This window comes from Physcomitrium patens, chromosome 25 (assembly GCF_059467195.1).
Source record: "Physcomitrium patens ecotype Gransden chromosome 25, ASM5946719v1, whole genome shotgun sequence".
Classification (NCBI taxonomy): domain Eukaryota; kingdom Viridiplantae; phylum Streptophyta; class Bryopsida; order Funariales; family Funariaceae; genus Physcomitrium; species Physcomitrium patens.
The window spans coordinates 12,724,766-12,741,408 of NC_143434.1; the positions used below are offsets into that span (position 1 = coordinate 12,724,766).

General features: G+C 38.8%; 2 protein-coding genes across 4 annotated transcripts; one reads left to right on the forward strand and one right to left on the reverse strand.

Annotated features, from left to right (window-relative positions):
- Nucleotides 1-1,578: 1,578 nt before the first annotated feature.
- Nucleotides 1,579-8,595, forward strand: LOC112277274 (protein CASP). Of its 3 annotated transcripts, XM_090247787.1 has the most exons (20): nucleotides 1,625-1,950; nucleotides 2,185-2,323; nucleotides 2,594-2,704; nucleotides 2,879-3,057; nucleotides 3,324-3,473; nucleotides 3,739-3,827; nucleotides 3,975-4,084; nucleotides 4,197-4,291; nucleotides 4,494-4,552; nucleotides 4,723-4,888; nucleotides 5,474-5,566; nucleotides 5,887-6,015; nucleotides 6,188-6,307; nucleotides 6,426-6,512; nucleotides 6,805-6,912; nucleotides 7,049-7,195; nucleotides 7,362-7,463; nucleotides 7,770-7,849; nucleotides 7,964-8,053; nucleotides 8,265-8,595. In XM_090247787.1, exons 5-20 carry the CDS (start codon nucleotides 3,369-3,371, stop codon nucleotides 8,359-8,361), a joined length of 1,677 nt encoding a protein of 558 aa, XP_090103913.1. In that variant the 5' UTR covers nucleotides 1,625-1,950; nucleotides 2,185-2,323; nucleotides 2,594-2,704; nucleotides 2,879-3,057; nucleotides 3,324-3,368; the 3' UTR covers nucleotides 8,362-8,595. The 3 variants fall into 3 exon arrangements, 2 of the variants coding, with proteins under 2 accessions (XP_024365175.1, XP_090103913.1); XM_024509407.3 differs by lacking the exon at nucleotides 2,185-2,323 and having other exon boundaries at nucleotides 1,579-1,950; XR_002968329.2 differs by lacking the exons at nucleotides 2,185-2,323; nucleotides 7,964-8,053 and having other exon boundaries at nucleotides 1,609-1,950; nucleotides 7,770-7,963.
- A 1,771-nt stretch (nucleotides 8,596-10,366) lies between these two features.
- LOC112277273 (pentatricopeptide repeat-containing protein OTP51, chloroplastic) lies at nucleotides 10,367-14,877 on the reverse strand. The gene is made up of 2 exons (XM_024509406.3): nucleotides 13,046-14,877; nucleotides 10,367-12,748 (listed from the first exon to the last, which is right to left on the reverse strand). Exons 1-2 carry the CDS (start codon nucleotides 14,669-14,671, stop codon nucleotides 10,787-10,789), a joined length of 3,588 nt encoding a protein of 1,195 aa, XP_024365174.1. The 5' UTR covers nucleotides 14,672-14,877; the 3' UTR covers nucleotides 10,367-10,786.
- Between the last annotated feature and the right edge of the window lie 1,766 nt (nucleotides 14,878-16,643).

The window sequence follows — 16,643 nt, forward strand, 5'->3', positions numbered from 1 at the left end:
ATGGAGGGTTGAAATGAGGAACATGGGATTAAGATGGGAGACAATGAATCAAAACAAGGAACAAGAACATAGATATGGAACATAATTAAGAAGGTTGAAACATAAGACATGTGATGAGAATAGGGTTGGAAACATGAGGAATGAGGATGTAAGATAAGAAGGTGCAATGATGGTCTAGAGAGGTGGATCAATTTAGTGAAAACTTAAATCTATTTAACACTCTTCTTTAAATACTAAGAGATTATTTATTATTATAGAAATCACACTAAAAAAAATGATGACATTGTTTATGATACAATAGACATTAAATCCGTAGAAAAGACAAATGAAGATTTTTTAATTTTTAATTTTCTTTTGTATTAACAATGATAGAAAGTTAAATAACTGTTAGTGTTCAAAACTCCATTGAAAAAAGTTATATTCTTAAAATATGCTAAGAATTTATATATTTCTGTAGATTTTACATTTAAAACTAATAATTTACTAAATCTTTTGTTTATAATAGTTATATTTGATGAGTGAAATATATATATATATATATATATATATATATATATATATATAGTTTAGATAATAATAATTAAATAAAAAAGATGTATTTAATTGGTTGTAATTTTTACAAATATTAGTAATTATTGAAGATTGAATTATAGAACTATCTTTTATTATAATAGATGATGCAATTTAAGAATAGTTTTAATATTTCCATTTAAAAAAATATTATTATGTATTATTTTATTATTATAATTTCTTAATATTTTTATTTTAATGAAAAAAATTATTTATTTATCATACCAAGTATTAGTTTAATATTTAGGTATACTTGGCTAACAAATATATTTGTGTATATTTGTTGCACTAAAAAATTGGGAAAAAAAGGCAATGAAAATATATAGAGATATTGTAGTAAAAAGAAAAGTTTTGAAGGATATGCAAAAAAATATTATTTCTTCCCATCCAAAATGAAGAAATTAAATAATATTTCATTACAAGAGAAAAAGAAGCAATAGATCAAGTTTTTTCATAATATAATATTTTAAGAACAAAGAAATATTGTAAAAAATATTATACTCAAACTCATGATAAATTTTTTAATTTAATATTATAATTTTTTAATAAATGATTAATTGATGTATTTGGATGTTATAAGTTTGTTAAATACTTTTTTATATGAATTTCTTGAATTTCTTGAATTTTAGTAAATTTCAGGATTTGTGACCAAAAATGTTTATATATATTAAAAAATTAAAAATAAATTCAAGATAGTATATTTTGAGATTTAAGGTGGTTTTATAAATTTATAAAATATAAAAAAATATAAATAGTCCTATTTCTAGAAAATAAAAAAAGTGGATTTAGAAGCCTATTAAAAAGCGGGGGCGGGGGGGATCCTGGCGATCCTCCTCCCCTCCATCCATCCATCGCCAGCCTGCACCAAGTTGGGGCACCACCGAATGGAGACGGATGAAGAAATTCATCCACAACACGTTCGTCCTCAGATGAATGAGGTAGTTCCGTGGAGGGGATGGGTGGATGTATTACGTTCGTTCATTTGCTCGTTCGTTCGTCGACAACCATTATTCAAGGGTGGACTCCTCCTCGGAGCTTGTCGTCGTGCCGATCCGGAAGTAGTGTCGTCTCGCCTCGCAAGAGATTCGTCGAAGCCGTGAGATCTTGAGCATGAGCACTAGATATCGATGTTCTGAAACTCCCTAGAGCTCTTTCGTCGTTATTGTCGGGCATCGCATGACGGTATTGCGTTTGATGATTTAATATCAACTCCGAGGCGGAACTGGGTGGCTGTGGGTGGTGCAACAATGGAGGGCGATGGAATAGCTGGGGGTGATGGCGGGGTAGAGCGGGATGGTATGCATAGGCAGCAGCAGCAACAGCAACAGCAAGTGTTCAACTCTGCATCGCCCATTGCACAGGTCTTGTCATTCTGGAAAGGTAATAGCTCTTATGCTTTTTGGATCTGAAATGAAGAGTGTGGTTAAATTTAGGGTTGTGAAAGCTACTAGGATTTGGGTTTTGTTATATGTTTCTTGTGACGGGTGGGTATGTTGATCTTCCTTTGAATTTTTGATATTTTCTCCTATTTTTGAGGTTTTCTTCTGGTCAGCTCCTTTGAAGCATTTTCAGCTCTAGCTATGGCCATAATTAAGGTTGCCGGGGTTGTTTCAGAACTATGTGATTAGGATGTGAAGCGTGCTCATTAGAAGTTCTGAATCTACTTCTTTGCCCAACTGCGTCCCCCAATTTGAGTTTTAATCTGCCAGAATGTCTCCGGATTTTCAACAATTCGTCTCTTAGCCAAGTCCTGGTAAGAGTGGTAGAAGTGAACGAGGGTTTCGAGGCTTGTGCGCTTGGCATCTGAAACATTGTATCTCAGAACAATGGGTTGGCAACTTCCGGGCTTTAAGTATTTCATCCTTCAATGATGATTGAATGCTCTTCATCTACAATGTATAGCATCTGCTTGATTAGGCCGTTTCAAATTGATCATATGGATATCATGCACTTTCACTTGGTTAGTGTGGGAGCCTAGGGCGTTTGATTTTTCGAGTTGAACCCATTTTTATTTGGCAACCAGATTTTGATTTGGAGAATTGGAGGACTCAATTGGACAAGCAAGCTTTGGAGATTGATAAAAATCAGGAGAACAGTCTCAAGAATCGTCGCAAGCTTGCTGAGACCACACGAGGTGACTTTATCTAACCTCTCTGTGTGTTTGACAGGTTTTCACCGTACAAAGAAGTTTGTAAACCTTTGCTAATTAGGATCTTGTCTTTGCTTCCATGTTGATAATTAAATCGTGGTAGCTTTTAAACATCTCCGCTTTTTTAACAGAGTGCATGTGTTTCTTTGATGAATTCAGAATATAAAAAAGCTTCTGTTGAGGAGAAAATCAAATCAGCTCCAGCACTGCTTAAGGGGTATCAAGAGGAGGTGGACAACCTTACGAAAAGGGCAAAGTTTGGAGAGAATGCTTTTCTTCATATTTATCAGAAGCTCTATGAGGCTGCTGACCCCGTTCCTGCTCTTACCACTGGCACAGTAAGAAATGTCAACCTCTTAAAATGGTCTATCGCTTATATTCCTCAATGTGTCGTCTGCCACTATGCATGAAAATTTCGAAAGACGCAGGGGCTACAGAAAGTACATAGATTCAATTTTGGATTATAAATAAGGACTTCTGGTTGACGGGTTTTAAGATTTTCCACCGACTCCCTATTCAGGTAGATGGCATCAACTCGTGGTTGTGGATATTTGCCATGCTTTGAAGAGATAATTTTTGATGTGGACATAGAGGTCATGTGTAGGAGTCAGCAGCAAAAGTGGCTGAGCTGGAACTGGAGAACCGCAAGATGAAGCAAGAGTTGGAGGAGTACCGCTTAGAGGCTGCCCATCTGAAGAATCAACAAGCGACTATAAGACGTTTGGAAGAACGAAATCGTTCTCTGGAACAACAGGTCCCTTTGATAAATCTAAATAAACCTAATGCTTCTCATCTGATACCGGTGTTTCAATTCAGAACTTTATTTTATTTCATTGCATACTGCATGGATCCTTTCATCCTCGTGACTCTAGATGGTTTCATGGATCCTGGATCTGATCACTGGCTTGACTCCATTTCGTTCTCACAGTCTACCTTATTCTAGGTGCATAATCGTTGTCGCTTTTGGGTTAACCTTATTTACGCTGATGAGGTCAATGGTTGTCAAATATGATGAACAGATGGAGGAGAAAATTAAGGAAATCGTGGAGATGAAACAGCGCAGCTTGGCAGAGGAGAATCAGAAAAGCTTGGAAATATTACGAGACAGGTGTAGAAACTATTAAGAGCTGGAGATGTTTGACGAAATACATCTGTGTATATCAAACCCTTGAGTACGTTGCATTAGCAATCTCGGTGATTTAGACTTCATCTGTATCTTCTGTTGACCGCGGGTGTTGGTTGATTGAGGTTGCAGGGAAGAGTTTTTACAAGGGCAGTTGCGGGCAGCTAAAGAGAGTGTACAGAATATGCAGAGGCTTCATGAATACGGGCAGAGTCAGCTGTTTGAGTTGCGCGCTCAATCTGGTGGAGTGCTTATCCCGCTTTTGTTGTAGCCTCTTAAGTTGTGCTTTATCGTGTGCCCTGCTTTTGAAATTCGAAACAGTTATTTCTAATATCCAACTCGCATCGTGTACAGAGGAGATCAGTGCAAATAAGCAGTCAGAACTGAATCTGTTGACGGATGAAGTGGACCGTGCGCAGGCCCGGCTTCTGAGTCTGGAGAGAGAAAAGGTTTGCGTAGATTTAGTCCTTGTGTAGTTTTAGGCGCATTCCTTAATGCATGTGTACAAACATCAATATTTCGCAGATTGTATATTCCTTGTTTTTCCTGACATTTACATGTTTATTACTGGAAGATAGTGTTGCATGGTGCTGAATTTGGAATCTCTATTATCAATAAACACTTCTTATTGTTATGTGGATTTGTTTCCAGGAGCAATTGCGGTCGCAGCTGCAGGCAGTTCACAGTCAAGATTCACAACTACAGGAGCGGTTAGTGCTCTGCTATATTTCTTTTTATATATCTTCGAACTGACTTCACTCTCAATTCGGAATAAGGAATTTGTAAGGAGGTGATAATGCAGTCCTCTGTAGATTTCCACCGAAAAGATTTGCTTGTTAAATGTTGATAAATTTACTTAGATTGTTCGTGCTATGTGTAGGCTTGATGAGGAGGCTAACAGCAGTCTAGAAGCATCTCTGACTGCTAAAGAGAAAATCATCTCTGAGCTCCACCATGAATTGCACACTATGGAAACTTCTTTGGGAAGTGAGCGTGAACAGCATATTGCTGAAGTGAAGAAACTGAAAGCACTTCTGAGTGAGAAGGTAAAATAAATATTATGGAAGCAGTTGTTCTGTGCATTCTTAAATTCTCAAACAAATATCATGAGTATCTTGAAGGACTTCTAAATCAGAATATTGCTAAGAAGTTGACCATCAGATTACTAGTGTCATGCCGTTACTTAGAACTGGAGAAGTTTGAGGGAGAATCATTTTTCAGGAGCCCAAGAATTTAGTCCATATTTTTCTGAATTATGTTGACACTGTCTAGTTGTGGATACTATATAATGCTCTTTAACACCACTGCTAAGGTACACAATTTCACCCTGGATTTTTGGCAAAGGCCATGCTTATGGTACAAGACCACTATGGCTTCCTAATTACTGCACGGCTTGTTTATCTCTGTTGTAGACATTAAAAGTGTTCACGTTAGTTAAGAATGGTGGCATACCGGCACTGATGCTTGTGATAGTGTAATTTGAAATTGTGCGCCTCACATCTGCCACAACTGCTAGATTATTTTCGAAGTCTTAGTGATAGCTTTAAGGCTACAGTAGATGAGAGAAGCTTGCACAGGATCGTTTAAGTTGTCGACTCGCTTCTGATTAACAAGATCTGAAAATGATACAGGATACTGCTCTTGAAGAGCTCCAGCGGGAAATCAGTGAAAGACCGACGGCCAAGCAAGTGGAAGACTTGAGGAAACAAGTTAAAATCTTGCAGGTTGGGCCTCAATTTTACTTACCCGATTTTCCACTTGCTAGATTTCAAAGTGATTTCCATATGAATTACGAAAGCTTTTTTCTGGTGAACACACCTGCGGTTGGTTCTTTTCTAGGGTAGCAGATTGGTTAGTATGAGAATAAATAGCCTTGATCTGTTGGTTGCCATTAACATGGTTCCAACTAATTTCAAGCAATGCTGTACCACCTGGTAATATTTAGAATGTGACTAGCTTTTAAATATTAAATGGTCCCTGGTGACTGCCAAATGAATGCGCTTTTCAACCTTTTCTGATATTGAAATACCGTTCGTGAGTGCAGGCAGTGGGTTATAATTCTGTAGAGGCTGAAGACTGGGAGCTAGCCACTCGAGGTGAGGATATTGGGAAACTAGAGACTCTCTTACTTGATAAGAACCGAAAGATGGAACATGAACTTACGCAAGTCAAGGTACTCTGTCTATTCTATTCTGTGATTTCTAGAATCTAAACTAGTATGTTCATTCTGCGTATTTCGCTGATTTTCCAAATTTTTTTTCAACCTGTTAGTTCTATGTTGCAGACTTTCTATGCTACGGTGATCAAATATCCAACAACTTTTTTTCTTGTTTTTAACTGAACAGGTACAATTACTGGAGAAAACTCAGGCAGCGTCTGCAGCAGACCAGAAGATTCATAATCTTGAGGCTAAAGTGGCAGAGCAAAAGACTCTGATTGTCAAGTTGGAGGAAGATATCCTAAAGGTTCTCTTTGCATGCTTAACATGCTGTTGTTACAAAGTTTTAGGGAAGTTCGAAGATTTTATCATGATATACGTCCCTTATGATCGTGTCGTTTCTGATCTACATCTCTTATGATCAGGGATACGGACCTTCACATGATCGTCGGCATGTCAAGCAATCAGATGACTGGGACTTACCAGATTCAGTAGGGTCAGACATGCTAGATGTAAGCGACCTCCTCCCAATGTGACCACACACACACATGCACGCGCGCGCGTCCATACAGACGTCTATGTCTATACAAGTCTGTGCGCGCTCGCTTGCGCTCTGTTTTGTGCATTAGAAAGATTTTTCTTCTATTATCCAGGTGCTTCAAAATTATATTAACTAGAGGTCTTGGTTTTGGTAGATACTTTTGGATAAGTAGAGTTTGTTCAGTAGTCCTTATTGTCTTTTCATATGCTTGATTTAGTTTCCTACCAGCTCTCATTCTCTGGAGGTTTGATTGGTGGATGCAGCATAGTGGATCCGGAAAGGCAGCGGATGAAGATGAGCAGAACTCGATGTTGACGGTCATATGTAGTCAACGTGATCGCTTCAGAACACGGTTACGGGAAACCGAAGAAGTAAGTCTTTTATGCTGATATGGTTCAGTCAAGTAAATTTGGTGTCATGGCTTCAAAATACATCCACGTATGGAAGTCTTTAATATGTCTAGCGAAGTTGCGCTCTAATTTGATTTGTTCCTCTGAGAACGTGCAGGAGCTAAGGATGGCAAGGGACAGGTGCCAAGCATTGACAGCAGACCTTGAGCGTAGTAGGGCTGATAACGTGAAACTGTATGAGAAGATGCGTTTTGTGCAGGACTACACCCAAGAGAGGCCCAGTAAAGGGCGATCAGGAAAGAAGGTATTTCAAATGTCAAGATATATCTCTTCGATAATACCTTCATAATAAGCTTTCCGGAGATTAGGAAGCTATAATACCTTGACAATGTTTTCGTGCTCTATGAATGGAGTTGTCATATCGCAAAAATGTGCTTCACTCATCTAATGCATGATTCTGCGAGTTACAGCGTGGAGAGGATCTGGAATCAGGCGTGACTGGAGATGTGGAGAGCAAATATAAGAAGATGTATGAAGACGACATCAATCCTTTCACAGCATTCTCTAAAAAGGTTCATCCTTTACTTTCTTTCAGATGTCAACTCGTCGGACATGGAAGCTACTAATGCAACTGCCGTAGAGGCCTGGCGTTTGCTCTTATCTCTTAGTTGAGAATATCTTCATATTCTTATTTCTATTGATGCATTATGCTACTTGAGATGTATCCTTCCAAGATCTGTATTTGAGATGATTAAACTTTATAGTTAGTGTTTGAGATGCACTAACCTCGCCCTGAAAACTTGCATTTAAAATCATTCAGGAGCACTGAGTGACTAGTTTCGTTAAGTACTCAAGTGTGTTTTTACATGATCTCACAGGAGAAAGAACGGAGATACAAGGAGCTGGGGATTCGGGATAAAATCACTTTGACAAGCGGCCGCTTTCTTCTCGGCAATAAGTAAGGAACCGGATCCCCTCTTTCCTCAGCGCAAGTGTACGGCCATCATTGAGATTGTCCGTGAAATTTCAGTACTAGCGTGAAAATTTAATGAAATTTGGTACCACTGGACAGGTATGCCCGGACGTTTATTTTCTTTTACTCCATTGGCCTCCACTTGTTGGTGTTCGCTAGCATGTACAGATTCTCGAGCTTAAGTCACAGGTATTACTGGTTATTTTTCCATTTTTACATGTTGGTTTTATTTTATCAATTTACATGGACTCAATACTGTTAAAAGTTGAAATATAATTTGTTGTTCACTATTGACGGCTATTTCTTTGCGAGAATGAATGGATTCTGTTTAGCACCTATCCTGGAGGTGCACATTACTTCTTGAACTAATTAAAATTGGTCTATTTTTCCTTGTTGGCAGTGCAATCAAAGAGCGAGAGATTGCATACAAGTTTGCTGGAGCAGAAAACATCCGAGAATATTTCCAAGCCAACGGAACATCCGGGTCGGTTTTGTAGTTGCTTTACTTGGTTTTCTTATGCTCTTGACAGGTTGTAGAGATCATTTGTAGTAGATTTTCCAACATTATTTTTGAATATCTTGCGTTGGTTTCTCCAGCTTTAGATAGTTGACATATATGGATAGCATGACATTTTGATGTTGCAATTACACAACATTTCACCATATGCATATGGCGTACAGAACACATGCACCCAGTGTCGTGAAAGACTCTGGGCGAAGTTTAATTGCTACACCACTTGTCCTGAATATGTAGTATGGTATTTATTCACTTTTCGTACGGGTCAATAGTAGTAGTTCGACCCCTTTGCTCTTTTGAATTAAATTTTTTGGAACGTACCCTTCATACGTCATTAGCGGAGTTGCTGTGTTGGTTGTGACAATCGATTTGTGGCCTGTAGAGGCTTCTGTTGTAATGTCACATGTTCGAGTTGGAATTCCATGACTCCATTCATTTTCTCAAAGTAATTAACTCAATAATATTTGACCCAGATAAAATTTTGCTTCTACTCAGATCAGCTATACACAATACATGGTTTTCCTTAGATGATCGTGAGATAATATTATTGCATGATTGTGTATTAATACTAAATTTAACCTTAATGATTGTTTACCTGAAATTTTTAGATGTAAGAGCTCTGTATAATCTCCAAAAATTAAGCTGAGTTGAATCCTGTAATGACAATTTATTAAGTTTCTTAAAAATTATTCTTTTGATCACGTGTATATGTAGAGAGAATCACGCATTATGAATGCAGACCAGTTGTAAACACAAAAAAGAAAAATCAACAGGGTTCTAGGCAACAAACTTTCCAAAAGATGTTCCCTTGATATGGCTCAGTACAACAATTTTGATGATAGTTTGTACAAGCTGATTCTATTTAACCATCTCAACTAAATGTTACATTATACTATCACAAACAAATTTCTAAATAGCAAATGATACATCTATTTTTTTGTGTTATCAAATTTGTTAAATAGTAATATATATTTATTTGAGATTCTGTCCATTTTATTTAAATTTATTTTAACTTCTAATATTCCACATATTTTTCTTTGAAAACGGAACATGCATTCTATTCCCTGAATAAGCACAAAATCATTCAGGAAAACCTAATATAATTTAGATTATTAAAGGAAGTTTGGGAATTTGCTTTAGGAGAATATTGTGTTGCATGGAATAACCTACACATTTGTTCAAATTTCTTATAATTATTAGTTCGTCTAAAAAAAGCATAATTATTTAAAAAAAAAACATAAAGACGTAGAATATTTTTAGTAAATTCAAAGTTTTTAAATTTTAAATTAATAAAAAAATATGTTTATTTTAGGAGAACAGGATTTCTTTAACATTTTTGTTATTTAGATATGATACTTTATTATTATTTTTCGTGTATTTTGCTACAACTAGTGTGTTAGTACTGGTTCTAGAATTTATTCAAAACTAAATTTGAATAAATTGCAAGGTTTTATCTAAAATAAATAAATAAAAAAATAAACGAAAAATGAAAAATGAAATTCAATAACAAAAATAAAATAAAATAAAATAAAAATGTAATGAATAATGTTATCAGTTTATGGATTTTCCAACAATGTAAAATTTTGTTTGGAAAATAAAGAAATAAAAATCAACTGCTGAAGAAGACGAGTGTGAATGTCAGCTAATCTGAAGATGGGCATGTGTACAACATACAAGGGTGTAAGAGTACTGAAAAGTGTAAACAAACAACACATGCTATTAACCACAACGCAAGGACAATTGGTAAGTAAATGGGAATAAAGTCTTCACGAAGAATATTTATACAAGCAAACATTCTAATGCTGCCTACATTCCCAGAAGTCGACACAATATGATCTTAGACATGAATAGTAGCGCTTGCATTAGTGGTTTATATATAGCAGCAAGACTGGCACCCTAAAGTCACACAACTAGTCTTACATCAGAACTACGATCTCAGAAGTAGGATGTACAGTTTGGGAAAAGGTATCATACATACTTCCACATTTAAACTGCAAAGATGAAGGTCTTTTGGTGGGCAATTATCCTTGTATACATTCAAATGTTGGTATGACCATGACAAGTATTTTACGTCAGAGCCTATTGCTGCTCATGACAGGTATTACACAATTGAATATCTGTCATTCTAGTTCATAATGCCTATTCACACATCTTCCGTTCAATTGATCAAAACAATGTCACGTATTCTGTAGTAATCATGTACACAGTTCGCTAATTTTCAACAACTGAATTTATCCGCAGTGAAAGGTCTGCAGGGTAGTAGCTCATTCGATAGCTGATACAGGAGAAGCATAACTTCATTACCTGTTCCGCTCAATCAACCATCATGGGAACGGACCTCCTAATGAGAAAACCAAGCACTTGGGTCAGGGCCGTCGTTACAATTAACCCACTGTCCTGGTTTTTTAGCTGCCAACTTTCAAAGGAACATCAATATCGGTTTCAGTGTCATTACTCTCGATACCCAGGTCAGCTTCATCCGTCGTCTTCAGTACTAACTCGCCATCATTCGCTTCAGGCTCATTTTTAACAATGTTACCGTTCATACGGACCGGTGTCTCCGGCCTCAAGGATTCCTTTAATCCTTCCAAAATGTGAGGTTCCATTAGTTTCCATATCCAAACGGCAGATTCATCCTTGAAGCATATAACGTTCCCAGCCTTTCTCCTCCTTATGACGCAATCAACAGTTCGAGCTTTCAGTGCCTTAACTACAAGAGTGAGCTCCTTTGAAGTATACTGGCAGGCATTCAAGACGATTCCTCCTGTTTCCTTACACTTCTCACCTCCATACATATACCAGTATGCTAACGACAATGGATTCAACCATCTGTGAATTAACCTAGGAATCACAGGAAGCCCCTCCGGTCGATACTGGTGAGCATAAAACCGGAGTGAGCCGTGGCTAACTGTGGAAAAGCGGTAAGTCTTGCGAGAGTCATCATTCACCTCCGTACGTGGTGCTTGCTGTGCCCAATCAGCAAATATGTCGTACAAGTGATCAATCAAAACTGGACCAGCCTCTGTTGCATCAGTAAGTTCAAAGCCGACCTCATATGTCCGATTATTATCATGAGAAGTTATCTTCGCACCTCCCAACAATACCCCAACCAGTATTTCCCTCTGTTCCGACACTAACTTACGCTTCACTTTCCCGTTCGCTTGATCAGCAACGTTTGTTTTTCCCAATACCCCAGCAACTTTAACCATTATCTCTTCGGGGGGCATCATTTTTCGTGCTGTAAGATACGTATAACAGTCCTTCACTTTCTCGTAACGTTCCGCTCTGAAGAAAGCTTCTATCATCAGGCAGAATGTTTTCAAGTTAGGGTGAAATCCCTCGAGTTTCTTCATGTCTTCAAATATCGCTTCGGCTTCATCCAGTTGCCCACGAAGAATATGTGAATCAATAAGGTTGTTGTAAGCTTGGAGATTAGGTCGGCATTTCTTTCCCTTCATACGGTTAAAGATCTCCTGTACCTCGAGCAGCATATCCTTGCTTTTATACCATTCCATTAAAAGGTTGTATGAGTTGTGCAATACGGCAGAAAAATTTTCTTCGGCCTTCTCAAGAGCAGATAGTGCTCCCTCCTTACTTTCCGCTTTTACCATGGCTTCAATGACTGCTTGATGCACATTCACAGTGATTTGGATTCCCTTCTCCACCATTTCATTAAAAGTACTCTGCACTTTCTCAGGCAGTCCTGCTGAGCCATAGGTCTCAATTAGGGCGGCATAAGCCCGCCAGTCCGGCTCATGACCAGCAGCCAAAAGATCTTCAAAAACACGCTCAGCCTCTGTTGTATTTCGGTCCTTCGCACATACTCTTATTAAGGCGGAGTAGCAATCGCGACTCAAAGGAAATGCTGCATCTTTCATAGCCGCAACCAACTCATGTACTCTTTCGACGTTACCCTGAATACTATGCATATGTATCAATCCAGTAAAAATTCCAGACCACTGGTTTGAAGGCAGACCCATACACCACACATCACCTTTCTTCCTCATGCTTTCGAGCAAAGCATCTGCTTTGTGAAGATTTCTCAAATGCGCACCTCCTTTGCGATCAGTGAAGGCCTGGAAAAGGGCATATGCCAATGCTGCTGGCTGTTGATAACCCCCAAGCTGCTCCATCTGATTGTACATTGCAAAAGCTTGTTCGAGAGATTCTCCTGATTCATCTGCAATGTAAGCTTTGACCAATATAACATACGTTGAAATATCAGGGATTTGCCCAGTTGCAATAATGATATCAAATAGCTCACGCATGCGCGTGAGCTTTCCATTGGTACCCAGCATATTAGCCATTTTCGTGTTCAAATCGAAGTCATTCTCGTACCATGGTTGCTGCATAGTCCACTTCAAAACCTATACATGGAAAAGCACATGTCATAAATCGGCAGGAGTGCAAACAACAAATTAAACTGTGTGTAACCTTAAAAATCACCAATCGCTGAAGTGTTTAGGATGATGCAATGATTAAAGATAGGACACTCAACTATTAATTGCAAAGTGACTACATAACGACCAGGAACATTGAAGCGGTCTAATTTAATACAAAGCTACAGTACATGAACCGGCGTTTGAGTTGTTTCAGCACATCAACATCCGTGCAATAACAACGTCAATAGAATTCAACAGAATAACCAGTCACCGGAATCTTACCCTATGTGCACGCAATATTTCACCGCGACGCATAAGAGTTTCAATCACTTCCTTGGTGTCGACAGCCTTAATCCATGCCCTCTGAGAATTCAACAATGTCACGATGGCAGTAGGTCTCAAAGCTGGAATCTCTCTGCATAACCAGCCAATCTTCTTTGGCCTCCAGTCTTCTACATCTTTCGCACCTTCTTCACTTTCATCTTGACCATCCTCATTCACATCTTGATAACCACGCCCGCGCTCCTCAGGATCGTCATCTGGACCAAGTTCATTGTCCTGAAGAAAACCTGTCTTGGCTTTCTTCTCTCTTACTTTCCTTTGCCATTTCTCTTCGCCCTCGAATAGCTGCCGAAGACGTGGACTTTTAAGAGCATTCAATCTAGAATCCGGAATTCTGTCATCCTCACCAAATATGTTATCACCAAATTGGCTCGAAGGGCGCCCGCCTCTGAAAGAACCAGCTCGACCTCGGGAACCCCTACAACCTCTGCTACTACTGTAACTTCCTTTCTCCTCTCTGGTCCCCTGCGCGGGTTTCCAGCGTTCAACAGTTCCGGAATTGGAGTTGGAATCTCTGTAGAAAGGGCTCGGTGATCTGCTAGCACCTTTTCTAAGTCGATCATCGAATGAAGGTCCTCTGCCTCCCCTGCCTCTTGTACCTCTACCTCTAAAGCTCTCCCTATCTCCTTGGCCACCTGAGCTATGATATCGATCCTTCGATGCCCCATTGCCAATTTCCCCTCTCCCTCTGCCTCTTCCTGTACCTCTAAAGCTCTCCCTGTACTTCTCGTCACTTGAGCTGCCGAACTGCTCCCTCTCTCCTCCATCGCTAAAATATAACCTCTTCTCAAGATCATCGACGCCGAATTCTTCAGATGAACCATTAAACGAAGGTCTAGAGGCCACCCTTCCTCCCCACGCAGCTTCAAAGCCTCCCCTATCTCTTCCTCTTCCTCTACCTCTCCCCCTTCCTCTGGGGTTTCCCACGTTCCTTCCACTACTAGAGCTATGAGAATTCCCCCTCTCACCGCCATCGCTGGAGTAAAAACTCTTCTGACCATCCCCATTGTCGATTTCTTTCAGCGGCCTATCAGAAAAAGGTCTGAAGCTTCCCCTCCCTCTCCCACCGCCTCCTCTACCTCTTCCTCTACCCCTACCTCTAAATGTCTCCGCCGTTCCGGCATAAGAATTATCATCTCTTTCACCACTACTACTGCACATAAAAGAATTCCTCCGCCTTTCAGCACTGGATAAACCAGTGAATCCTTCTCTAGTACTGAGGAACCTGAGCTGTTGCTGCTGATGCTGCCACTCCGCCTGCCCTCCAACGCCTCTCGCGACACCATTCACCCATCGGATGATGCTGATTCCAAGCCCTAATTGGCCAGAGCAGCTCGTCGCAGCAAAAACCTGTCCAACTCTCCCCAGCGTCGAGTCTTTGCTACTCAAATGCGAGAACCACACCAGCTGTTGTTTGACATGGAAAGAGAGCCTGCCACGGGCAGCCATAGCGCGCGTGCTGCTACAATTGAGAGCAGCAGCAGAGGGGCCAGAGGAGAAATTGCGGGTAGAGGGAGAAGGAAAAGCCCATACCCAGTGGGGCCGGGAGAGCAGCAATTTCGTCATGCCAAAGCAGGAAAAGGGGCCCTCGTTTGTTGTGTTGCTCCTGAGGAAGGAAGGCAAATGTTACTGGGGGTGGGGGTGCTGTCCCGAACCACAGCAAGTAAGCAAGCAGAAGCAGGTGCGAGGCAGGCAGCCAGGCAGCCTAGTCCCTCCTCCCAGTCCCTCCTGATAGAGCAACAGAAGAACAGCAACAGAAGTCTCTCTCTTTGGGGGGGGGGGGGGGGGGGTAGTTAGGGCTCCTCTCTCCCATTACAAAATACAAATAAAACCCCTCCCCTCCCCGAATCATGCTCCCCTGCCGATAAGCCCACTCAGTCCCCACCCCCAGTCCACGTCACTACTCTCCGCCACGTAGCTGCTCTAGCTGGTCTGGACTGACTTGGCGACCAGGCTGGATGGTGCAGAGGAGGGATGGATGGATGGTTGCAGTTGCACTGAAACCCTCCCTCTCTCCCTCCCTAGGCCAAGGTCGGAGACAAGCCCCATGCATGCTTTGCATGTCACGACGTTTTACTTCTCTAAAGACATTACTATTTTTAAAATAATATATATATATATATATAGTTACTTTTTCAATATATATAATCAAGCTTTTCTTTCTAAAACTTTAATAATCCATGCTTGAAATTTACTTTGTTTCATACAAATAATTTTTTCTTTTTCTTGATTTAAATCCTTTTCTTCTTCTTTGTAATGTATAGGTATATCATATACGATCTTATTCTAAATTTATGACAATCTATCTATTATATAAAACAACTCAAGGGAACAAACCAATAGAACAAATAAGATGAGACAAAAACCATCTTTGATTGGTTGTATTTTTCATTGTTTTCATCAAAAGTTAAGCAAAACTTAAGTTCATAGGGCCTTAATAAAACTAGGTTAGTGTTTATTGTACCAAAAGATTATGCACAAATGCATTATATCAAAAACAATGCAAGCTCAAAGTACAATCTTACACAACTTGTACTCACATTATAATAGCAAGCATGACTTTTAGCAAAGTAGTTGCAAAGATAAAGAAGTAAATAAAGAAGAATGCATCAATGGTTGTATGGTTTGTACTCAAAGAATGTGAGTGGAGTCCTTGGGAATATGAGTGTGAATGTGAATGTGAGTGAAAAAAAATGAAAAAGAAAGCAGATAGAATATTGGAGAGATGGAAATTGATAAGTGAAATGGAAAGATAGTATCATGGATATACATACATATTCTAATAAATACCTATATGATTAGATAGAAGTACGTAAAAATAAATAAAAATAGATTAATTTCATAATATCTTCTAGAAAAGCTTCACAGATGCTACTTTGATTTTACATGTGTTTTTTGTTGATTGATAGATTAGAAATTTAGTCAACAAGTTAACCACATATTGGTAGCTTGTAGAACAAGCTAATTATTTGGTGCAAATATAAAAAACTTGTCTTATAAGTTAAGATAAATGTCTTACAAAGTCAACATGTTTTGGAGGTCTTATAGGACATTGCCACATAGCTCTTAGTTAAGAGTATATATGAAGGCAAGAGTGAAGCCTCCTTTACTCTTATCAATGCCTTTTTAATCTTTAGTCTTATTTTAAGACTTTCTAGTCTTTTTATTTTTAGCAATAGCCATTCTAATTCAATATTATATTATCTTAGAGTGACTTTCTGGTTCTTTTCAGTGATACAAGAGTGTATTGAGGATTTTCTTTCTTTGAGATTTATGTCCTCGATAGTTCGATAAGAATACTAACTTACTATTTTTGTCTTTTGTATAAGTGACTGGATTATTCTACTTTTATTGTTCTATTTTGAAGGTTGTAGACTATCCACCTTTAAATAAATAATCTTATTTTTTTACATTGATTTTTTTTTTAAAGAAAGTGAATTATCCTTCTTTATGGAAATTTTTATTTGATACTATAGGTTCGAGATTATCCTACTCTAATTTAGTTTTTTGAATTTGCTTGAGTTTTATTTAGAAGAAA